Source organism: Homalodisca vitripennis, chromosome 8, assembly GCF_021130785.1.
Source record: "Homalodisca vitripennis isolate AUS2020 chromosome 8, UT_GWSS_2.1, whole genome shotgun sequence".
NCBI classification, from domain to species: domain Eukaryota; kingdom Metazoa; phylum Arthropoda; class Insecta; order Hemiptera; family Cicadellidae; genus Homalodisca; species Homalodisca vitripennis.
Genome location: NC_060214.1, coordinates 11,688,434 through 11,713,688, shown reverse-complemented (window position 1 = coordinate 11,713,688; position 25,255 = coordinate 11,688,434). Strand labels below are relative to the sequence as shown.

The 25,255-nt window shown below is 34.4% G+C and overlaps 2 protein-coding genes across 3 annotated transcripts in view; one reads left to right on the top strand and one right to left on the bottom strand.

Annotated features, from left to right (window-relative positions):
- Window positions 1–11,439, top strand: part of LOC124367295 (GATOR complex protein NPRL2) — a 41,948-nt gene extending 30,509 nt beyond the window's left edge. For both annotated transcript variants that reach the window (XM_046824014.1, XM_046824013.1), the window contains 2 exons: window positions 6,413–6,527; window positions 10,032–11,439. In XM_046824014.1, coding sequence (XP_046679970.1) covers window positions 6,413–6,427 — 15 coding nt within the window. In that variant the 3' untranslated portion in view covers window positions 6,428–6,527; window positions 10,032–11,439. The remainder of the gene's footprint in view (window positions 1–6,412; window positions 6,528–10,031) is intronic.
- On the bottom strand, window positions 281–25,213 carry LOC124367294. Its single transcript, XM_046824012.1, has 11 exons — window positions 25,104–25,213; window positions 23,112–23,180; window positions 19,197–19,361; window positions 16,500–16,772; window positions 14,132–14,281; window positions 13,241–13,399; window positions 8,170–8,373; window positions 5,058–5,253; window positions 3,751–3,899; window positions 2,187–2,337; window positions 281–1,214 (listed from the first exon to the last, which is right to left on the bottom strand). The coding sequence occupies exons 2-11, from the start codon at window positions 23,175–23,177 to the stop codon at window positions 1,063–1,065; spliced, it is 1,665 nt and encodes a 554-aa protein (XP_046679968.1). The 5' UTR covers window positions 23,178–23,180; window positions 25,104–25,213; the 3' UTR covers window positions 281–1,062.
- Between the last annotated feature and the right edge of the window lie 42 nt (window positions 25,214–25,255).

Here is a 25,255-nt window from a genome sequence, read left to right as displayed (position 1 = left end):
TGCAAATGAAAATATGGCCGAAAGAATGTTCATGATGAAAACCAAAGTGGGAAGCCCTCAATGATCACTGATGATTTGCTGCAGAATGTGCATGAAAAAGTGAAAATAAACTTACAAACATTTCATAAACCTTCATTATCAGTGAACTTTCTTTAAATTTTACAAAATATTCTCTTATGACGTTATTATTGAATGTATAAACTATCGAAAAACAATGAGCTTTTATTTAAAAAATTAAATTGTTTCCATAGTATCAAAACAGTTTTTGCTAAAAATCACACCTTGTATTCATTTATTCATAATCTAACAAATCCTAACTATACTCATGAATGTTAATGTTAACAATAAACTGTGGTATTGTATGAGTTTACTTATGTATTTTATTAGTGTTGGATATAAATTCATCGTTTGAGATGAGTCAGGTGATAAATTAATAAAGATTTGTGAGGTTAGTGTAAAAAATCACCAACCACATCCTAGGACAAGTATATTTATTCAGAGACAATATTTAGGTACTTTGAACAGGTTCAAATATTCCTTACTTTTTTTACACTCTTACTCACTTTGGCCTTTTTGGAATGATATCAGCCATGTGTGGTATCTTCAGTTGGAGAAAGACAAATTTTCAACTCACAGGAAAAGAGAAATTCAGTTGGAAAAGGATTGTTTGATCAAATACTTGAATAGGATGTGAAAAAGATTTTTTATGTAACAAATTTTATTCCTTTTGTTATCACATTAGATTCAGTGTAATTTATTCATAGCATTATGTGTTTTTTACAAATTTTAGCCAATATAACAACCATTATAATTTATATATACCTAGTTTTTTTATATTTATCAATGTAACTCAATTAGCACAATTGTTGTAACATCAGATTTAAACAAGTTTTTCTAAATATTTGGTTCACTCACTGTCAAAATATTGTATTTGTAATGGACAGAATGGCAAAGTGTGTTTATTCTTAGAATATAAGAAAACATATATTTTTATATTTCAGTTACAATTATTGCTCTTTACAATTTTTTTTTTATAAAATTAGTTCTATACTTGTGGACAGATTATAATGTTTTAATCAAATTGAGAATTGTACTCAGTCGAGGGTCAGGGTTGAGCGTGTCGAGTCTGCGGCCCAAGGAGTCGAAGTCGGCCTGCTCCACACCGTTGGGTGGGTCCGCCTCCCTCGTGGGTAGCTGGGCACAAAACTTGGGACCTGTACACCATTCATTGATGTTTCACACACAATGAGATGAGAATTAGACACAATTATATTGCTACTATTTAGGAAAACAATAAGTTATTGATTTAATTGCTTCAAATCATTTTGGCAGTCGATACGTGTGTTGGCAATATTGTAGGAAATCTTGCACCAATTTTTCATATTTTAATTGTTTTAAAATGCGACAAATATTCTATGTTGTGTTTTGGAAAGGGAAATCCTTGAACTTTAATTTTAAAGTGTGCTGCAATTTTGGCTGACTTTACGATATCTAACTATAATATGGACTTAATTAATGTTACCCAAACATTTCTTCATATTAAGTGTATATATTAAGGTTTGAGAAACTTAGAACCATATGGAGAAACTTAGAACACCAACACAACAAAGACATCTAATGTAAAGAGAGAGCATTTAGCAAGTGCCCATAATGGTTTGATACGTCGAACTCTGGATCTAGAGTTAGCACAGGTTCAAATGCTGTCTATGACCTATGACTGTAGCACTTTTTATTAGTAATGTGCTTATACTGTAACGACTTCCCCCTCTATTCTGTTTGATAATATCCTCCCAAAGGCCAGTGCCCATGAGGACAGGCAGAACAAGGCTTAAATGGAGATCAGCTTCTCTTAAAAAAAAAAGTACATGGAAACAGTAAGAGAGCACAGTTTTAGTATTAAATTTTAGAACCTGCTAGATACTTGTGAACGTAGAAGAACTCTATTCTTGAATAGAGTTATTGTATTTAAAATCCAACCAGTTATACTGAATGCTGTAATAACGTTCTAAATTTATTAGGTAAAACATGAACAATTTAACGAAACTATGGAGGGAAGGATCGATTCAGTGTGAATGTTGAGTTAAGCTCCATTTGTTACATTTCAGACATTGCACTAAGCGGAAGGTGAAATGGAGTTAAGTTCAACAATTCTACTTCACTCTTTCATATTCCTCGTTGAAGCTTACCCATGATCCTCTCGCACAATGCACATACCCCGCACCATGTGCGGAAGTCCAGCCAGTCGTTGTCATTCCACCCTACCAGTTGGGAGAACCAGTTGGCTTCATCCTCTGTCAGTGGTCGACCCATCATTTCGCCCAGAGCTACCGTCATCTTCTACGGCAGAACGGAAATTTAAAAAAAAAAATGTCGATTTAAAAGCAGAATCATAAAGTTTCAAATTCTGTAGCGCAATTGTCACCTTTTGGGACAGTACAGTTACCTTCTATAACAGACGTATTATCTTTATCTTTTGTAAAAAATCATCATCTTCTTTAAGAGAATCATCTATTTCTACAGCAGAACTGTCACCTTTATAACAAAATCTTTTTTGTGATAATCAGAACCATAGATTGGGATCTAGTGGGAATCAGGCATAGATAATTTTAATGCCAAGAATGATGTACTATTCAACATTTCATTCTTGCAGCACTTGTTGCCTCCAAGGATTGTTTCACATTAAAGAACAGATGCTAATAAGGAAGAGCCAGGTTAAGGCTATAAGAATTATGTTCCAATAGTTCCCAGCCATGTTGTGTGGTTTGGTCTCAGTTGGTGTTGGGAAAACGTTAACAATCAATGTCAGAATGAAAATAATTTCATAGCTGCTATTCTGCAATGCTTTGTTAGCTGCTACATTTCAAATATGCTTTGTTCTTAAATCTGTTGTCTACATCAAAATAAATTGAAAATGTTCTCTGTGACATGTTAAAATGTGCGTTGCAGGAGAAAATCCTGTCACTTGTAAGATTTGTTCTGTGATAAAGCTTTTGTTAGCAAAACAGCCAGAAACTAATAAAAATATATTGCCAATTTTGCAAAGTATATTGATTTAAAAGGAATGAGAGCATTAATAGAACTAATTAAGTAAAGATATTGTTATGCTGGCAGTGTTTTTATTTTAAATTTGTATGCTAGCACAAAAACATTAGCAAAATGTTGTTTGAATTTGTTTAGCTTAAAGCACATGTAGCATATTTATTACTTGTTGCCAAATTGTTGCGAAAAGTTAAGTATTTCCAAACTTGCATAGAGTTTGAAATTAGTCATTAGAAGCTTACAAAGCAATACGATGGCCTAAAACAGAAAAATCCACTCCATTCATTAAACAAAATTATATATTCAATCAATATAGAGCTTATTATAAATGTGATTCTCGTATTATACTTAATAACTGATGATGTATTGTCAGTTGATCTATTTAAACAACAAAATCGCCAACAGCATATTATCAGTTGATTCCTATAACATTAAATTATCTCCTTGAAACCTCTTTAAACTTCTCATGTGGTATAAAACTTGATTCTGCACTAAATTACACTAAATCTAATGTTCCGTCTGACCAAATGCTTGATAAAAAATATTTCTTTGCTTGTCTTACTGTGAAGAAAGTTTCACTACAAAATGTAAATAATGAAAAGTTAGTTTGTACATCCTGGAATTGTTTATCATGGGTTAGATATTATATCCTTTACACTAGGAAGTGGGATGAAGTCAGAGGAACCGTTGAATATTTCTAGTACAAATTACCTGTCCTGAGATTGCTCGTTCTGTGTTGTCTTGTGCCATATCTTCGGAGTCGGCTTCCTTCCGGTTGCGGTTGAAGACTCGGTTGTACAACAACCGGCGGTTGCTGGATATGCTGACATGCTTCCGGACATAATCCAGTGGAGACATTGCTTTAACAAAAATTCAGAATAATGCTAAATGCGTGCTTTGCATTAAAAAATGTACATCCTTCAGAGTTTATTTCCTTTTTAATTGATTTATATGAAATGTAATAAGTGTACCTGGACATAGATTTACTATGCGATACAATATTTAGAAGTTAATAAGAGTTGTTTTTATTAGTTCTGTAACTAACCAACTAAAAAATCTCATTTATTTACAATCAGGCCACTTTGTTAATCACACATACCTGAGAACGTAATTCAGCCATTGTGAATATAACAATTATAAATAAAGCTATCTCTTAAAAACATGTTTTACTCATTGAAGAATTGCCTGAGAAATTAATTATAAAAATTCCTGCAATCAGTGATTGGGTACTTGAATTGTGGGTGTTAGTAAAAAGATTTGGTATTTTTTACTAACTGAAGTGGTCAATAAATGTATACGGATTTGCTACTTAAGTCGTGGTAATGAATATTGTGTCATTACAGAATATTTTATGATCAAAGCGGATCAGTATACATTTATTGGCTGTAATGGACAGTAAAATTCCTTTTACAAATAGCTGTAACTCAAGTAACCAATTACCGATTACAGTAGATTTTTAGGTGTTATTTACAAGATGTATTGCAGTATAAATAAATGGTCTAATCATTCTAAATGGTACCCGTTAAAATTATGTGTTATAATAACTAATGTTTCTACAATTAATAATGCCTTACTCATCCTGATATAGTGTATGTTTCACATCTTTAACAATCAAACATTTTTGAAAACTCTTAACACCTTATTAACGAATACATGTCTCTTAGACCTAGTAGAGGTGTGATCACTACTAATGTTGTGGAAATTGAATTGTTAAGTAAAAATCCCAGTACAATAATGAATTGTCTTTTAAAAACTGTCAACTAGCAGTTGGTAAATAAGTGAATAAAAACATTTGTATACTCATGTAACAAATATAATTAATTTTGAGTGGGAAACTGAAAAACTCTTTTTATTAAACAATATTGAACTTTAAGAAGCTAGAAGTATGTAACTAAATAAATCCGATTCAAGCATAATAGTTACATTTTTTCAAACAAAGAAATAAAACAAAAACATTAATTATTGTTAAATACTCAAAGGAAAATGTCAAGAATATTGTTGAGCAGTAAACTACTGACTGTTCAGTTCTCGGCGGTCCAATGGCAGCTCGAAGCGCGCTGACTGCCGAGAGAAGATACGCGGCAGTGAGAGCCACAACTGCGTGTTGTCCGGTGGTAGTCGCAGCTCTCGCTGTAACCGCGCGAGCTCCTCGTTGTGCTGGCCTCGCTGGTCAGGAGGACACGTGCGCAGAGCCTCCTGTAACGCTGCTCTACGCTGTCACCAGAGATATCATTGTTATTATAATAGAGAGAGATCTCAAGAGAGAATATTATAAAGAGGAAAATGTTTATTCCCAACCATCCTGTACTTTTGGGCAAACTGGAAATATATGGTTTAAATGGAGCAGTTCTTTCCTCATAATTCTCGGAAAGGAATAAGACAGCTTCTCTAAGAAATAAAGGACAATTTCAGGGGGTTGGATGAGAGTCAGTTCCAGGAGTACCCCAAGGCTCCGTACTTGGCCCTTTCCTATTCTTATATACATAAATGATCCTCCTTCCAATAAAACGGTTTCAGCAGCATTTTTACAGAGTAGAAAACAAATTTCACAGCTGCACGTTGTTCACTTACACTTGCTATCATAAAAAACGAAACAAGAGCAAAACAGCACTAGCAAAAACAATCAGTGCCGATGAAAGGAACAAGCCAGATTGACAATACAGGCAGCACTGAACTGGCCATGAGTTGTGTTATACACGCCTAGTGGCAGAAATGTGTATTACACAAGCTCCGCCCACGGCAATACTATTCCGGTTTCTTTTGGTTACCCCCTCGTATTTTTACCAAAATCCCAAAATCTACAACATACTTTCTCCTATACTATGTCTCTGAAAAAAAAAACTAAAAAATAAACTAATTTAGAATTTTTTAAAGTGTTATTGAATTTGAGAAGTTAAAACCCTGATTCTTGGCTGAAAGTTGTTAGACCCAGTGATACAATGATTTTTGTGGGCTAACCAACCATCTACGCTACCATGGATTGTAGGAGAAACTGTTTTTACCTCCAGAATATGCATTAAGATGTTTTATTAGTCCTGAAACACTGTGTGTATTGATTGTTCCTTTCAATAATTTATTCCTATTGGCATTTATAATAAAACATCATTTAAATTTGTTGTGATCTATTAGAAGCTACTGTACTTTAATAGAAAAAACTAGCAAACAAAATAAATTTGAGGACAAGTCAGCAATCAACAATAGGTCTGTTACAGTCTTGGAAGGCTGTGTACTTGTACTTTGTAGCTTGTACTTTCTCAGATAACTGGGGTATTACGCATCAAGACGTGGTATCGTAGGAAAGAAATTACAAGGATAACTATATTTATAGAGAGAGAGAGAGTGAGAGAGGCTTATATGTATTGTTTTGTTTTAGGAGCAAGCTGATTAATCCGTGGAACCCCTTGCAGTTATAGTTAGACCCCAGGTGCAACAACTTCCACCATTATTCTCTGTGTGAAACTGACAAATTCTGTGGTACCAAAGAAATGGTAAGTTTCGCTAAGGATACCTACATCGCAGTACAGTTTGTAATAAAATAACTAGTATAATGATAAAAGTAATGTTCATGATCAAGGTTTTTCAGTCGTGTGCAGGTAAACTTGAATTTAAATTTCTGCATATTGTAACAAATATCGGGTTATACGAGAGTTGTCAAGAAAATGTCACACATTCGGGTTTAAAGGTTAATGTTCAGACATTTGCCATTGTTATATGTGACAAAAATTATAAGACTATGTTTTGAGGATTGAGATCTACCCACTTCTTCAGGTGTAAAAAAGACCCTAAAATATTAAAAATCCCCAATATGCAGCAGTGGACTGCCCCACTCAAAGCTTAAGTGATTTCTGACTGGTACACTAAAACCGTGAAATGAATCCAAGCGATGCGAGTCACCCCACAGGAGCAAAGAGCACAAACAACACAAAAAAAGAATTTGGGATTAGATCTGCAATGGGTGGGACTAGAGCCACCACCATCTTGAGGTAAAAAGATCTCTACAATCATTACACATCGAGCTGTGGTAGCGGGCAGTCTGTATCTCTCGTACTTTTTTCACTGTGAGTAGTTAAAATGTGTGCTGCAAATGAAAATCTCACCACTTGTGAAGTGCGTTTCGTCATTAGGTTTTTGATGGCAGAGAAGCACAAACTGATTCAAATCCATTACCAACTTTGTGACATTTATAGGATTGGAATAATAGGTAAAGGCAGTGGAGTATTGATTTAAAAAATTACTACACCAATATTCAAGACAACTATCTCATTGGTTTGTTACTGAAATTGATGAAAATCAATGAAAAAATCTGTGAAAATTGTTGTTTTACAATCACTTTCTTAAATGAAGCTAGTACACTACAGAAAGCTATTGTGAAGCACTGCAGAAACTATGACAGATGGAAAAAAATAAATGTCAGGGAAAACTGAGCTGAAACATTTGTTTCTTCACAACAATACTTTTCCTCATAAAGCCTATCGAGCCGACAGCTTTTGGATGAGAGGTAATTGATCAACCTTCACACAGCCTAGATCTAGCACCAAGTGACTTATCATCTCTTTCCAGTAATAAAGACCTGGGTCGCAACACAGCTCTTTGATTGTGACACTGAATTTCACACCTAAGTTGGAATCGAAAAAGTTGTGACACTATGAAAAGTGCCTCTATTTGAATAGAGATTGTGTTGAAAAATAGTCTAAAATTGTAGCTTCAATATTATATGTGAATAATACAAATTTTTGCTTTCACTTTGTTAATTTTTTAGTGTAAAATACGACAACCGTTGTATTTGACTAACCTCCATAATTTATCATCTTTATAATATTTTACTGCGTAGAAATAATCAGATTTACAATTCATTTGTACCTTCTTTGAAATCAGTAGAAAAGTGAACATTTTTTGTTGCTTTAGATTTTTGTTGGTGTTGTTGATTCCATTTTACCACTTCACTGCCAATGTCCTTGGATTGTATTTATAATCCTGTTTTTTGTGATGTTCATGCAGATTTCCCACTAAATAGGTTAACTAGTTGTATAGATAGGGAACTATTATTTTATGACTCCATCTGGAACAGCACAATAAATACATGTTGTCAAAACCAAATAAAAAAATGTACAATTTGTTATTGTTTCTAACCTTGTGATCAAACTCGCTATCAATGACTTCCTGGTCTAGTTCTCTTCTCAGCTGTTTGAGGATGTCCGAGTCCAAGTAGGAAGGCTCGGGGGTCCAGGCCGTGCTGTGGCCGTCGCCAGGTGTGGCACTTCCCCCCTCCCCACCTTGCAGTGTCAGGGAGGCTCGCGCGCTTGCGATGCGCGAGTCTATTCCAAACGCTGACACCTGCGCAAATCAGTCTAATACAGACAATGTTGCTCACATTATAATTGTGCAGATATAGTCCTACCTTCACATAACAATGATTGATTAAAACGTAATTTATACGTTGAACATACGCAATGTATAATATTTCATAATACCAATTCAAATGTGCAAAATTATATAAATGTAAAACAGTACATGACATAAAGCAGGTAGGAAGTGGTTGCCGTGGTTATACGGTAGAGGACCACGTCCTGTCTACTGGTTTGGTCACACCAAGGTCACGGTTTTATCCTGCTATTCCTACACTAACTCAGTTCCTTTATTAGTCAATCTAGTCACCAGATACAGTTCTACCTTATTTGGCATATATTTTGTTGTGTTGTTTTTACTTTGCAATAAATTTAATTAAGTATTATTTTATGAAGTACCTTGTGTAAGTATACCCAATAAGATTTTTTAATGGGACTTAAATTCTAATATATTTTGAAATAAATTCAAATAAAATCGCAGCCTTTCTCATCAGGATCCTGTCGATGCAGTTCAAGACAGCCGACGATAGAGGGTTACCATCCTTTATTTTCTTTTTTAATTGTTTATGTAAGTCATTTTGTATTTTAAAATTCAAATCCAGTGTTGAAAAATCAGTTCAGATGGAATTTTGCTTTGTTGATTATTTAGCATGTTGACTGCAGGAGACACCTTACAGTGCACACTCTCAGTGCGAGTTGTTGGTCTCCCTCGGTATAAAGCCGCAGTGGAGGTGTTAATTAATTATTAATTAGAAAAAGATGTTTCAAATACTATCCATTATAATCCTCTCTAGACCACTGTCTGATATAGCAGAGCATGCTAGACTAGTGTGAACATGCTAGGTTTTATTTATTTATTTTTATAGCACATCCGATTACCTTGAGTCAGAAATAAAATAATTGAAACTATTTGAAACAACTCGCTGGGCACAACAAAAACCGATGTCGCTTAAATCTGAGCAAGCTTATGGATGTCCAGGAGCGGCACATCACAAACCGCAAATGTCAAGATTCTGGGGTGCAAGGGTAGTTTGATAAGTCTAGTCTACTGCGGGAGATGGCTGTTGGAGTTGATGGGGTTCGTTCAAAGTGTCAAAGGTTCTTGCTAGCCTAAGACATAAGGGCGTGCCACTCCCTGCCTGATTTGACTGGAGAGGCTGGTTCCAAGCTGGCTTCCCCTTCTTCCGAGGGGACATGACTTGAGATTAGTGCCCTAAATTCTTCCTCGTGGAACTCGGTGAAAGTTTGGGTTTTGGATGAAGTATGTCTGGGAATATGAGTTAACTAACAAAATATGTGGTGATTCATTTATTAAATTAATATACATGAGGAATCAGTTTGTGTGTGTAATAATTATAATTTAAGAACAAATTTATTTTATGCCTGCAAATTTTAGTTCATTAACACAATGAATTTTTTTTGTTCAAATTTAAAAATATATTGTAAGTTAAATTTAGCCTTTTGCGCCTTAAGTGTCTTCACTTTATCTGTATTAATATTTTTTGAGAATGAAATCACATCTTGGTTACATGAAGTCTTATGCATTTGTTTATTACTTTTTAGTAACACGTAAACTATTGATATAGTTAGTTATATTACGAAGTTTCCCTTAACAAGTAATGATGTTCTTACTGTTTTATTTTACAGGTTCTACTAGATGTTATTCTGTAAGCTGCTGTGAAATTCTTTGCTTCATCCAGTTTTAGATAAGTACTCTCATAATGCTTGGATTTATTTTAGTAAATTTAAATTAGTTCCGTCCAAAAATATTATATTCTGTGTTTCCATTTTTTGTGCCATGGAAATATAATATGGCAGATGGGTTTAGACCAGATCTAGAAGTGTAGATGCTTCTTATATATTTATGCGATAAAAAGTGGAATGTTCTATTTTCTCTATTTAGATTTTAAAAGTGACAACTGAAATGTAAACCTATTCATCCGATATAAGCTCTGTGAAAGTGGGCTAACTCACTTGTAATCGGAGTAGAGAATAAACAATTCAATCATTCACTTACATTCAAGTAGGCACAAATACATTAAACACACACAAAAAATTATGCAATGTCCCAAAAAAATGAAGCAATGTGTAAAATTGGTGCAATGGCAGCTAACTCATTATATTGATATGATTTTTAATTAATTAATTGTTTATGTTCAGTAGCATTAAAAAGTGTATCTTCAAGTTGGTGTTAACAGTTCCGTTTTGAGTAATTTTCTCCAGGTAAAATCATTTTTGTAATACTAACGTACGTAAATCGGGTATTTTTTAAGATTTAGTGTTGTTAGTGTTAGTTATTATTATATTTGTGTTCATAATAATTTATCAACTTTGTTCCTAAAGTAGACAATTTTTAAACCTTTTGTTTGTATATTATAATTAGCTGACCTTAAGAATTTCTGGAATTTGTCATTGATTCATTGTGGTTTAATGATGATGTCGTAGTAGTTCACTTTTATTGCTCTCTGTCAACATATTAGGTGCTAACGACTCCTCTCCTGTGTGATTTCTGTTGTTTTATACACTTAAGCAGTGGCTCAAACCACAATGAGAAGGGTTGTGATGTTCTTAAGCAAAATGTGGGATAAAAATTAAAATAATACCTTGCACTCACTGGTTAAAGGCAATTAATCTTAAGTATCAATGATTCAGAGTTTTATTAATCAATATAATGCTAGGAAAACATGTGGCAGTTATTAAAAGTTAATTAGTTTACAATTGTCTCAGTTTACACAAAATGTATCGATTTTTTACAATTAAAATATGCGATGCTATCAATGTTTGTAACTTTAGATTTATGTTTAGTTATAAGTGAATTTTTAACATGACAACAAGAATGAACAAGAGCAGTAAATGCCTTGGAAGCATTTAAGAGTACCCTACAAACTCAAAATGTTTCGGAGTGTCTCTGGGTGTACGTTTGTTTATTGTGTAATATTCAACTCAATTTTTATGTGTTAATGTAATTTTTTATACATTAGTGTTGTTGGAATCATGTAATTTGTAATATTGTAAAAAACTATTTTATTAAATTAAAAATTTTATTTATATTTTATTAATGTTTTATTTTACAGTTTAAGGCCTACCTTATCCAGTTCCATTGCAAGTGTGAAGTGTTGAGTTTCGGTCAGATAAGGCTTTATGATATCCGTTTTACATATATACGGGGGTGTCTATAAAAGAACTCCGGGGTTTTAAAGACAAAATATTTTAATAAAGTAAAATACGTACATACATGTTTTATACATGATTAGAAAGCTTACATTTTCAAGATTTTTTAACAACTTAGTAAAGTTCAATGTGAGCTCCGTTAGTGGCACGGCACACGTCGAAACTGTATTCTACCTCTTCCCATGTCCTGGCGAGCATGTCTGGGGGAACGGACGCCACGCAATTCACTATTCGTTCCCTGAGATGGCGAACATTTCGAATTTTCTCTGCATAAACAAGATTCTTGATATGCCCCCAGAAGAAAAAGTCCAACGGAGTCATATCAGGGCTCCTTGGTGGCCATGGAATAGGTCCTTCCCTTCCAATCCACCTGTTACCGAAACGAGCATCCAGTGACTCACGCACACGCAAACTGAAGTGTGGCGGCGCCCAATCTTGTTGGAAGTAAACTAAACCTTTCTCCGCCTCAATGTAATCCAACTGAGGATAAACATACACCTCTAACATGTCACAATAGACATCACCATTGATATTCCTTTCGGCAAAAATGAAGGGACCTATGACTCTGTCATGCATAAGAGCACACCAAACATTCACTTTGGGCGTGTCACGTTCGTACTCAATAAACTCATGGGGCGGCTGTGAACCCCAAATTCCTGCAATTATGCCTGTTTACAGTTCCGTTCACATAAAAAGTAGCTTCATCACTAAAAACCACACTTTTAAAAAAAAAATCATTATCTTCATCAATTTTAGCCAGCATGGAAACAGAAAAGTCGAATATCTTAACCTTGTCTGCCGGTTTGATATGGTGTAAAAGTTGAATCTTATAGGCAGTTAAACGAAGTCTTTTATGAATTACCTTATGGACTGTTGATCTTGGTAACCCCAATTCCAGACTGCGTCTTGTTACCGATTTCTTAGGGCTTCGAGTGCATGAAGCTCGGATTCTGTCTACATTCTCTTGAGACACACGCGGCCTACCCCGCGACTTTTGCTTCAAAACACTTCCTGTTTCCTTGAACGCACTTAACCACTGACGAATTGTTTTGTCTGTAGGCGGGTCAACACCATAGCTACGTCGAAAGTTTCTTTGTACAGTAACTACAGAATTAGTTTCTATGAGCCAAATAACACACTGAGCCTTTTGTTTAGGGGTCGCCATAGCGCGGCAGTCCAGACGACACTGACTGCCTGCCGCAGCCGCTACGTCATTTCAAGGTCAACGCTCCGCAGTGCTGCCAACTGTTGAGAGAAACATTCCCAATTGGTATGAGTAAAACTCTTTGAGCTGCTTGTTTCAAAGGAATTGATCAAATGTTGCTATCTTTTATAGTTTTAAAAATATTAATTTTTTTTAAACCACAGAATTCTTTTATAGACACCCTGTATATATAATGTATGATATCGGTATTGCAAACCATAGTAGTATGGTTCAAGGGAACAGGATAAACGAGAGAAAAGAGTAAAAGAAATTCAAATTCATTTAAGTTTCACGCAGGAGAAAATATCAGATCTATACAACATGTGATTTTTGGCTCTGGTGGCGATCTTCGGCCCAATTTTAAATTTAAATCCTAAGAATAGGAAAGACTTAGCTGAAAAAACCTTCATTAAATCTTGAGTTGGTCTAATGAAACATTTAATTTCTGTGAAAACAAAAATAATGTAATTTCAGTAACAACCTGAGTTTCCCCTGGCTCAGGGAAGCCTTTGACCTCTTTCTCAACCCCAGCGGAAAGATCACGTCCGGACTTCTTCCCTTTCCGGCGCATCCTACCTCGTCTCCTCGGCAGATTCTCATCCTCCCCAGCAGTTGGAGGGGGTAAACTCATCATGACAGGCTACAGACATAACAATAATTTAGTTTTTTTTCTTCAAGTATTTTCCACATATTTTTAAATACATTCATGTACCATAATGTTCAAGTAACAGATTTAGTTCATCCTCATGCACATGCTGACCAGAAATTAATTAGTGTGCAGATCATGCCTCGAAACACTTTTAAAAATTTGTTTATATGCAAGCATTAAATATTTAAATTGTTAGAATTACAGTACATGATTTATTTATAAGCTAAGTGTCCCATGAATGGACTAATATCCCCAAAAACACCTGTTGAAGCTGTATGTAAATCTCAAGTGTTCATCCAAATGGTTTCAAGTTCCACTTGCATGCTGTGGAAGTGGTAGCGAGGAGCTCTTCAGCAAAGTCCATACATTTTTTCCCTGAAGGAGTTGGATTTGAGAAGGAAGAATATGAACGAGTTTGTGAGACGCATCTCTACGGCTTCTTCAGAGGAGCCTCTTTTTGTTTGTGAGGGAGAATATCTAACCATTGGGGACAGCGGAAAGTTGTGATCTCCTAAAAGTAGCTTAACCCCAGTTAAGGACCTCCCTCTATTCTTCATTCAAGGGACCTTTTAAATCTTCTAAGTAAAGTTGTTAACCTCATTGCTGAAGTTTGAATATGTGCTGGTACCAGCAGGTTTTATATTGCTGGCTAAATAAATAAAAACTTTCTTTCCAACTTTCAGAAGGATTTAGTGTGGTTTCAATGTTATTGTACAAACCTACCTTAGTTGCAGAATCCTCAGGTCTTGTCAGGGTGTCAGGAGACAGTCTGTTCCGAGGCTTGACAGGTCGCCGGGTCGTTGCTACCCCGGTTCCAGAGCTCGGAGTGGGAGAACGGGTTGGTGGCTGTAGAATGGTAGTTGGGAGCCCTGCCTGTGCCAACATTATGTACGGTATTACTGACTATTGATATATTTTTCAGGAAGTCTAGCGCTTGGAACCGGGAATAGTCAGATAATTTTAAAAGTCGTGGAAAAGTTGGGAATTTAAAGACAAACCAGGAAAATTGTCTGGATATTCTTGCAGGATGTCTACCGGTCACGGAAGTACCAGTAAAGTCACGGATTTTAATGTGGGTTATGGAAAAAATCATGTATTATGACTCACTGAAATTTTCTGTTTCGATTTTATGGCATTATGATTTATAACTATTGATGTGTATTAGCTATCTCAAATCTAAAAAATGTTTAACAAAGATTCATGTTCAAAAATCGATCTGCGGATTCGACAACAGAATCTGCGGAGACGTTACATCATTAATTACTTATCGCTGATCGGCAGTATACAAATTATTTATCACCAAAACGTTTTTGTCTTATTTGTGTTTGAAAAATTGTAAATAGATAATCTTATTAATCTTTTCTTTTTTTGGTAGATCACTGTAGGTGCTTCATATATTGCAGACGACAGCTGATGGGCAGTATGCAAATTACCGATCACAAAAACATGATTTTGATGTACTTTGTGTATTTGATATATAATCTAATAAACAAATTATGCTAGTTCTGTAAACCATACTTTGCTACATATCTATAATTATGTACATGAATTGGCGTAAATCTGCTGTGTGTATTTGCATACTACAGCTAATCGACAATGTAGCGATTGCTAAAACATGTATTTTGTATGGAAAAAATGTACATAGACTAACAAATCATAATTTTTGTTGTCAGTCTTTTACTTTAAGTTCTTATTTTTCTTAATTTTGCCAGCCAACATTTCTTTTATTTTTTACATATTAAAATGCTATGTATAAAAATTACTTGGACTGCCGAACACTACACACACACATAAAGTAAGGTAAAATGTTTGTTGTAAAAGGGGTTTATTCAGTCTATGCATATATTTCCCAGTTTAATTAGTGAAATATGTCTTAAAATATTGCTTTGTAAAGATGTTGCCTTTTGTAATATACTTTGTAATGGTTGTTAAAAACGTTCACACATTTATTGCTTCAAATGCCACTTGAAAGTTACCAAAAGTCAGTGGTAAGTAGTAGACACGGTTTCTTGTATTTTCAAATGTTTATATTACTTTCCAGTATTCAGAGGGTCAAGACAAGTTTTATGGGCCTGACATGTTCTGAGGTTGAGTTGTTAATTCCAAACACTCCATTTTAAAATAGTTAGGTTAAATACTAATTGGTGGGATGAACCAATCTTATATTCCAGGAGTGTCAGATTTTGAGGTTACTTTGAGACCTATCCACATTACCATAACATTGAGCATTAAAGTCACCATTAAATGGTGAAAGAGAGATTCAACAAATTTTTACAAGTACTGTTTCCATAAAAATGATTTTTATAGGTTTTTAGAGAAGTCCCTCTTCCCAACTGATGATGAGTTGACCCAGAGTGTTGACATCAAATTTGGTGGGAAATTCCACCTCTGCATTGATGTTGAAAATGGTAACCATATATTTACTAGGAGTTCCCCTCCGGGCCAGGATGTGCTATCAAGGAAGTGACCCTGCCATGAGAGATCAGAAGGTCAATGGAGCAACAACCCCCTTGGCAACTGAGGACAGTAAATTTCGATAGTGCGTGGTAGTGTCTTGAGCTATTCTTTGGATAACCCAAGGCACCATGACACGCTTGAGGAAATGCCCATACATCCAATATAGTTGGAAACATGAGTGTCTTCATCATTTGGTGTAGAAGTTGGTTAACAGCAGCCCTAGCCCTTCTTCTTACTACTATAATCCACCAGGAAACAAATGATTTTCATTAGCTTTGGACAAAGGTGGGCGATTTTCTTCTGTAGTCCTTTGTCTTCACTGAGGTGACAGAGGTCGGCGATGAAACTGCTAAGGCTACACCACCTCATGTCAAGCTATGAATACAGATATGTTGCCTTTTACCTCTTGATACTTTTCTGACCAGAGCCAAATGGCATGCTTTGTGATTCAGCTGTCAGTTACTTATGGAGGGCTCTAGTCGTTTAATTGTGAAGGGCCAATATGTGTTATTGAATAGCACCATCTTTACTACCTTCCTCGTAAAAAACAGAAGATAACAACTACCTTTCATGTACTTCAGCTCTTATATTATATAAAAATAGAAAAGAGATATTGAAACGAAGATAAACTCACCGCATGACAAGACAATGTCTCCTGGCTGTGGGAACGTCGCAAGTCCAGCACGAGCAGTGTGCGCTCTTGTGCAGGGAGGGCAACAGGATCCGGCGTGACACAACGGCGACCCCGAGGGATCCGTGTCATAACACTTGCCAGAGTCGGCGTGGGAGTGATAGGGCGGGAGTCTGTCTCCGTGTAGCGCCGGAACAGTTCCTCTGGCACCATGTCGTCCGCATCGTCCGTCCCTCGGCTGCCGTCCGCTGGCAGTGGCTTCCCCTCGTTAGCTTGCTGTACAGACAGATTTTTTGTTATTAAAAGTATCTGTTCCTCTCTGCTTTATGGTTTAACATCTATTGACCCACAGTGAATCTGAAATGTCTCAAAGATTTTAATTGTGTTGGTCAATTTTCGATGCGGCATGAATTGAAGAACTGTGTGATTATCATTAAATTAGTTTAAGGTTATGGCGGTTGGTGTTTTATGTGTTGGAGAAAGGCCAGAAATTGCCTCAAGATGTGTAATGTGTCACACAGTTCAGAGATAGTGAAGAACAAAACCGAAAATGTATCTTTTAATCCAAAAACTATAAGAAACTTCATAAACAATGTATGGAACTAGTAGCATATGTGATAAGAACAGAATAGATATATGAAAGGTGTTCTACGTGCATGGCACAGAAAATAAGTATAAAGTCTGGACTTTGTTTTTAAGAACTCACTAAGACAGAGCATGGGAAATCAGATTTACTAGGTGTACAGTGAATAACATTTTTAAAACTCAATTTTGACCATGGAAGGTCATACTTGATTACAACTGCAGACATTCATAGACAATTTATTAAGTAATTTTGGCTACGAAAAGAGAATGCCCAAACCTCAGTAACATTACATGGTCAGACAAAGTTGTACGTGTTTGAGAGTAGACAATAAGTTATTATTGGTTAGCAGAAAACTGTTGTATTGAAGGAGTGCAAACAAGTCCTGAGTTTACAGTTTGGTATGGCTGTATGGCTAATCAATGTCTCGGCGCATGGAACACTGGTCAAAGGACAGGTGATACCTCACATGGAGTTCATTGGTAAATTACAGCAGTTCGTTAAGTTTCTTGTGTGGCTGGAGTATACTAAACTTCACTCATTACTTAACGAAGAACGCAAAAAGCCTTAGGTTTGGCTGACGTGCATAGGTTTGTGGGACTGCCTCTCTTGAATAAATGATGTCTTGGCTCATCATTCTTTATTAAGCATGAACAGTGCAGTTATGTAAATATTCTACAAACATTTTGAGATCAGAAGTTTCAGTTCGCGATAATTTAAATACAATTATTCTTTTGTGAGATGGAGTGTGCTACATTGCGCACTAACTGTTCAAGAATGGCTAATTGGAAATTTATAAAAATTTGAAATGAGTTCGTCCATTTTACAGTTTTATAAATTCCCAATTGGCCATTCTTGGACAGTTACACGTCTTAATTTGAAACTGTTAATTACTATTTAGGGATAGACTAAAAACTTAAGTCTACAGATATTTCAGGATTTGGAATGTACAGGAAGAGATGAGTTGCGCCCCACTATATTTTATTTATAACTATGAAAATGTTTGCAAAAGATTTCTTTTTTAAATGGTTACTGTACAAATATATTCGTACTCAGATGTGTAATATGTACTATAAATGTTATTAAACCAGGTTAAATTGTTTAATTTTATTTGTTTCTGGAACCAATCGCAATGATAAATCTTTTAAATTAAAAAGCTTTGTTGCAACCCTATATTGTAGAATATTAAATCCGAAAGTCAATCATGAAATGTCATATTACAGAAAACTAAATTTTGCATTGGAAACCTTTGGAAAATACTTTTTCACTGACAAATATTTTTGAAGATTTCACAATCCAAATGCCGATATCATACAAAACTGAAAATCCTTTTTTATGAAATTTTTTAACTATTGGGAGCTTTGGCCTGGATTTTTTTGCTATCTGATTTTGGGCTCAGCCCCAATGGGCTTTAAATCCCCAATTTTGATCTTATGTCCTCAATTATTCAACACATTTAAATTATTCTGAAAGCTATTCATAAACTCTACATTATGAACCCAATTGTGACGATTAACAACGCCATATGTGTGAAACGTAGATTTTGTCATCACTTGTTTTTGGCCGGCCAGTTGAATGTCTTTTTATATACTTCCTGTGTCACGAAACTAGTTAAACCAGCAACACAAATTGCTTTATCATCTGGTGAATTTTTACCTTGACCTGGTAACTCGAAACCGGTGTTGCATACTAACAATCAATTTCAATTCTGCGTACCACAAAACACACTGTGCTTCTGTTTTGCCGTAAATATCGTACTTGCGACTGGCGCCAAGCGTGTCAGTAACAATAGTGGACTACTACCGCGTAGCTGTTCTGCGCATACCAAGGTCAACGTTTCCTCCCATGCTACACGGAAAACAAAACTTAGTTATTTCAACTTTAATTTGACGTTTAAATCGTTTGGTAGTAAACAGTTTTTCTGTAACAGCCGTTCAAAATCCCGACGTTCTTTTTCGGAGACGAGTATAATATTTTGCTACAAATTTGAGTTGTTTTCTAAATTGAAATCAATAATCTTACTTAAAAGTACGTTTTTAATAGAGATTTTAGGTATATTTTTCAAAGTTAATAAACTCCAAATTTCATTATAATGCCAGTGACCTAAGTTAACTTACCCAAGATTCTTTTGCTCTCTTGACGACGTCCTTGGCCTCGCAGTCAGCTGGATGGTTGCACAGGATCGAGCAACCGTATGGAAACGGGTTGTAGATTCCAGCAAATGGCCGTAACACAAACGGAGCCGGAACCGCAATATTTTTGAATTCAACAATACTGGATTCCTAAAAGCAGTCAGTTTTTTATGAAGCTTTAATTTTTTACTGGTATTATGATGTGTTTATATAGTGTGTGTATAAGTGACTAATGAATAAAAATATACAATACAATACAACTCAATACATACTCAAAACTTTTAAATAGCAATAAATTATAAAATCTGTTTATTAATTTTTATTTACTTCTTTTTTATTCAGATGCTGTGTTTAATGCCATAATGCATACTGTATATAAATAATTCACTAACCAATTTTAAGCCTCAATACAAACCAGTACCTCTTAACACGCTCGTGGAATGGGTTGTGGAAGAGACTAGTATAGTAGTTGTGGGTACGAGTAGACTTTAATACAAAAAATAGAATTAAAATGAAATATTAATTATCAAACGGTATTTTAATTTAATATTAAGTTGTATCCCCATCAAACTGGGTTCTGGATCCCTGGAGTGCTAACCTCTCAGCTGTTAGGAACGGAACTAGCATTGAAGCAATTACAATACATTATGACATTAGGCCTGAAACCGTACACTGCTTGAAGTATAAAATACAAACTTCAGAATTTATTTCTCTTTTTTTCCCTACAACATATTTGTCATTTAAGAAATTATATTTGTTTTTCAACAACCTGAAATTTTCCAAATAATTAGTTTTATAAGTGTTGTTTTATTGCATGATTTATTAATAAGAACAACCTGAGTTTAATATTTTTCCATACCATAATGTACCTGGAAAGACTTTTCTATTACATCTGAGTACAGTCGTACCACCACCACTGGAGGCGGGGTGGTCATCCTGTCGGAGAGGAGTTTTAAATTCAAAGGCTCTTAGACTTGAAAAGATTGAAGAGTTGACAGAAGATAAACTTTTTGAATGTTGTGTGGCTAAATATAAAATAAATAAAATATCTTTTGTTCTAGTGGGAATTTACAGGAAGCCCACAGTTACAAACTCTCGAATTTTTAAATAGGTTAGACAAATTATTTGAAACCTTAGCTGGTCTTAAGGATGTAAAAAACAGTGTAATAGCCGGAGATTTTTTAATCTCAATGTTCTAAACACTTCATCTGAAATTTCAAAAATTTAAGAATATTCTTAAAAGGCATAATTTTTATTACTTAGTAGATTTTCCAACAAGAGTTACTTCAAATTCATCTACTGCTATAGATAATATTGTTACAAATTTTGATAAGTCTCTAACACAGGTGACTGGTATTGTAACTGCACTGTCAGATCATGATGGACAAATTTTTGAACTCAATTCTACCAGTTGTGAATGGTCTTGAAAAAAAATTTGAATATGTAGAGTTTAGGGACTTTTCGAAAAATAATATGAGTGTTTTTTAAGAATGTCTTGTCCAATGAAAATTGGTTGACAATGTATTTAGCTGATGTAGATAAAAAGTTTGAGGTATTTAACAGTATTTTTCAATACAACTTTAACTTAATTTTTCCTAAAAAAAAAGTAAAAAAATATCTTGGTAAAAGTAAATGCAGCTGGATTAGTGACAAATTGATTATGGAACAGAAGGATATTGTTGAGCTTTACAAAACAAGCTAAACGTAGTGGTAGTGAAGATTTCATGAAATATTGTAAATTGAAAACCAAAGATTACAAAACTAAGCTAGTTAATGCAAAAAAAAACCTTTTATGACAGACAAATTAGAAACTCAGATAATATCAGTAAGAAAAACATGGCAAATTATAAATAAAGAGATTGGAAAAAGTTCTAATGTCCTAAAGGGTTCTATAAATTGTATAAAAAATGATAATGATGTAATAATATCAGACCCTTTAAGCATCTCAAATTGTTTCAATAACTATTTTCATAGATGTAATAGGAGATTTAATCCAAAATACAGCTAAGGAACCACAGTCCGCAAGTCATTTCAGGTGCAAATGTTCTAGATCAAAATCTTATACAAAACCCTTTTCGGTGTAATCCGGTAGATGAAAAGGAATTAGATAGAATTATTTCATCATTAAAAAATAAATCATCGTCGGGCCATGACGAAGTTCCGCTGAAAACTAATTAAGTATGTTGGTAAGTCCTTGTTGAAGCCTTTAGTTTCATTTAATTAACTCGTTCGCTTATAACTGGAAATTTCCCTGAAGTTTTAAAAGTGTCTAGAGTAATACCAATTTTTAAGAAGGGAGAAAAATTTAAAATGAATAATTATCGTCCGGTATCGGTTTTACCTTCTTTGTCAAAAATTTATGAGCGAGTTATGTACAGTCGATTAGTAGATCATCTAAAAAACAATGATTTATTTGATAGGCAGCAGCATGGATTCCGTAAAGGTAAATCCATTACTTCAGCTCTGCTAGAATTTACGGAAACTATAATAGATTCTATAGACAAGGGGGACAAGTCCATAGGGGTTTCATGGACCTGTCAAAAGCATTTGACAGTATTTCTCACCAAGTCCTTCTTGACAAACTTAAAGTCATGGGTTTATCAAACCTTTCTCTAAACTGGTTTAGATTCATACCTCTCGGACAGATCCCAGTATGTTGAGATTACGTCAAAACAAAATACTCTAGTAGTAAAACATAAATCTAGCACACTAAAAATCAAGCATGGAAGTTGAGTACCTCAGGGTTCTATTTTGGGACCATTGCTGTTTTTATGCTACATCCAAGGAATGCCCTCAATCTTAAACAACATTAATGGTACAAAAAGTAATTTGATCTTATATGCTGATGATTCTAACTTAATTGTGACTGCTAAAACTTATGAAAATCTGGAAATAGCCTGTAAAGAACAATTAAAAACCATTCAAACTTATTTTCAAAGAAATAGTCTATTTTTAAATGGCTGCAAGACTAATCAAATGATATTTTCCACTGTACAAAGTAAAGATATTTTAGAAATACCAATTTCAGTTAAACAAACTAAAATTGAAAAAATTAATAGTATCAAATTCTTAGGACTTAATGTGGACAATAATCTTAGCTGGGATGGTCACATAAAATATTTAGCGAGCAAAATTTCATCAGGGCTCTACATCTTGAGGCGCATGTCTTTACTGTGTAGCACTGAGACCATTAAAGTCAATCTACTATGCACACGTGCATTCTCATTTAGCTTACGGGTTGGCCATTTATGGTGGTGGAACATCTAAAAAAAAATCTAGACACAATTTTGATACTTCAAAAAAAAAGCACTAAAGAACAATTCTAAATTTAGAAGAGAGAATCTCGGTAAAAGAAAAATTTTCCACTTTAGAAATCCCAACAATATATGATCAATACATTTTAGAGTGCATTATGTGTGTAGGAAGTAATCTTGACAAACTAGATACGCGTAGTAATATTCATTCTTATCACACTAGACACCGAAACAACCTAGATTTACCCCAACACAAACTTAGTTTCTACAAAAAGAAAGCCACTTATATGGGCATTAAATTTTTAAATCACCTGCCGACAAATATAAAGAGCAAAATCTATGAAAAGGGCTTCCGGTGTTTTTATTAAAGAAATATTTGCTGCAACGCCCCTGCTAACTCATTGGAAGAGTTTTTTTCCTAAATCCCATAAAATATTTATATTTGAGATGCTTTTTGGTAAAATAATAGGACTTAGTATAATCTTAACTCAGAAATGTCATTTTTTATTTATTTGATTTAAAATAGGCTAACTAAATTGTAGTTTAGGTTAAATACATAATTTATGTACTATTCTACATATATGACACTATTCTTGTATGTATGTACAAACTGAATAAAGAATTGAGAATTGAGAATTGAGAATACCTGCAATTTCCTTGGCACTGTTTTCTGAACGCTGGACAGCAAGCCTGTTTTGCTAGTCAGCACCATTGCCTGCAGAAAAGTGTTCATGTAAGAATTCAAAGTAAAGAAAGAAAATAATGTTTAAATATACAGATTTTATTACTTGAATTTGGTCTGTGCTGAAATTATTTATGAGTTACCCAATGACAAATCAAATGTTTACTGTAATACTGCTGCAATGCTATGTAAACCAACTTGATAATAAACGTATTTCAAATTGTGAATTCTGATTGTAGCTCAAGTTCACCTTCCTCTTAGTGCAGTGTCTGGAATCTGACGCTGTCACAGACTTGACTTCTGGAATCTAGAATAAAATCCGTCTGAAGAGATATAAAAAGTCAGTGATGTAGAAGCTGAAATGAACTCTTTACATCGTTTTAACATCAGAGACACCTGTACTACAAAATATAGTGTAATCTAGGTAAAGAGGTATTCTCATTCTCTCATCAGTCAACTGGAGCTACACCCAACGTTCACCTTGAATCAACCCTTCCCATCATAGCTACGTTATGTATAGATTTCACGAAGGTTTTGTGATTGTTCTATATTTTAGTGATATATATATATATATATATATATATATATATATATATATATATATATATATATATATATATAATTTACAAATCTAGAATGGTACAAGAGGCGATTCATTTTAAAAGAATCATTGGAAATAGAGATGTGAGAGCTGTGGTACGTGACATACAGACAGTTGCTTAGATTCGGTTTTCGTGAGCCAGCATGATCCCAGTTTTTGTACCCTCGGCCCAGTCATTGGCCTGTCCTATCTAAATAATATGTACCCATTTGTATCCCTTAGTTCGTTAGAGCTAAGAGTTTTGTAGAACCTTATCATGGAATTTTATAGCTTAATGAATGGAATAAGTGTAGGCTGATGCAAAAATCTGACCGAATAATATCTATGGCCCTTAAGATAAATTTTAATCGTGTTGAAATAATCTGTCAGGAAATTGGAAAACTAATTGTTTTTCTACTACCACATCTTAATTTTCCTTTGAATCGTAATGAAGTTGTGTGCCCCAACTGACAGGGGCTTCTACAACTAATTCTGGACTGGGTTCCATCATTGAACATCCAAATGAAAGGAAAATCATTAATTCATAAATTCCACAATGACATAAGCACAGGAGCATCGATATACATTTGATAATTAATACAGAATACTATCTCCACAATGACATAAGCACAGGAGCATGGATATACATTGATAATTAATACAGAATACTATCAGTATGACTCTCATTAGATTCATAATGTGAGATTGAACGCCATTGACTAATATGCGAACAATGTCATCGTTTGAAAATGTTGATAAACTTTAAGTAAACTATTCATCTGACAGTATGATGAAGATCTCAAGAGGTGCCTTTTCCTGAGCAGTTCAACAAAGTCAAGGAAGAAATTAGCTTTATTTCAGTTCAGGTGACATATTACGGTAAAGGGTGACATATTACGGCCAGCGCATATCTGTTAAATTAAAATCTTCTATGACGCGTTTGTGGGTAAAACAAACGTCAGACAATCAATGATTCAAGAATCAGGAATTTATTGTCTAAAACGTGTGATTGCGTGGACAATATTATTTTTTGTCAATAAATTGAAAAAACAAATACAATGCTATAATTTCCTTAACAGTGTAAAAAAAACACGTTACTAAACAATTTTTTTCATTTTAGCTTTACATTTTTTATAAGGCAAAGCATGTATTTCTTTAGGCAAGGCAGTGATTAATGATGCAGTTAAGTACCTAGGTACTTAAAATAATTGATGAGCAGATTTTATATTGTAGGATAAGCAACTGAATAATTTAGTCAAGCAGTATAATAATTAAATATAATATAATTCAAATCTAACGACAATATAACAATACTATCAGTTAATTATACTATTTTAATATATAAATTATTATAATTAAAGCTTTTAAGTACAAACCTCGTTTGTCAAGAGACTAATTCTACAGAAAATTGAACCGACCGTTACGACCGTATCTACAGGACAAACATCATTCGGTTACCTTAGTAACAGATTTTTTTAATTTGTTGGCTTTGATTTATGAAACGGTATCATTTTTATTCTTTATTCTA

What these genes read in the sequence shown, in the direction of transcription:
- LOC124367294 (XM_046824012.1), bottom strand. Translation starts at nt 23,177, where the DNA reads ATGGTGCTGACTAGCAAAACAGGCTTGCTGTCCAGCGTTCAGAAAACA. An exon ending in CTGAGGATTCTGCAACTAAG is followed by an intron (nt 13,400 to 14,131) that starts GTAGGTTTGTAC and finishes TTATGTCTGTAG; the next exon opens with CCTGTCATGATGAGTTTACC. An exon ending in ATAGCGAGTTTGATCACAAG is followed by an intron (nt 5,254 to 8,169) that starts GTTAGAAACAAT and finishes CTCTGGTGACAG; the next exon opens with CGTAGAGCAGCGTTACAGGA.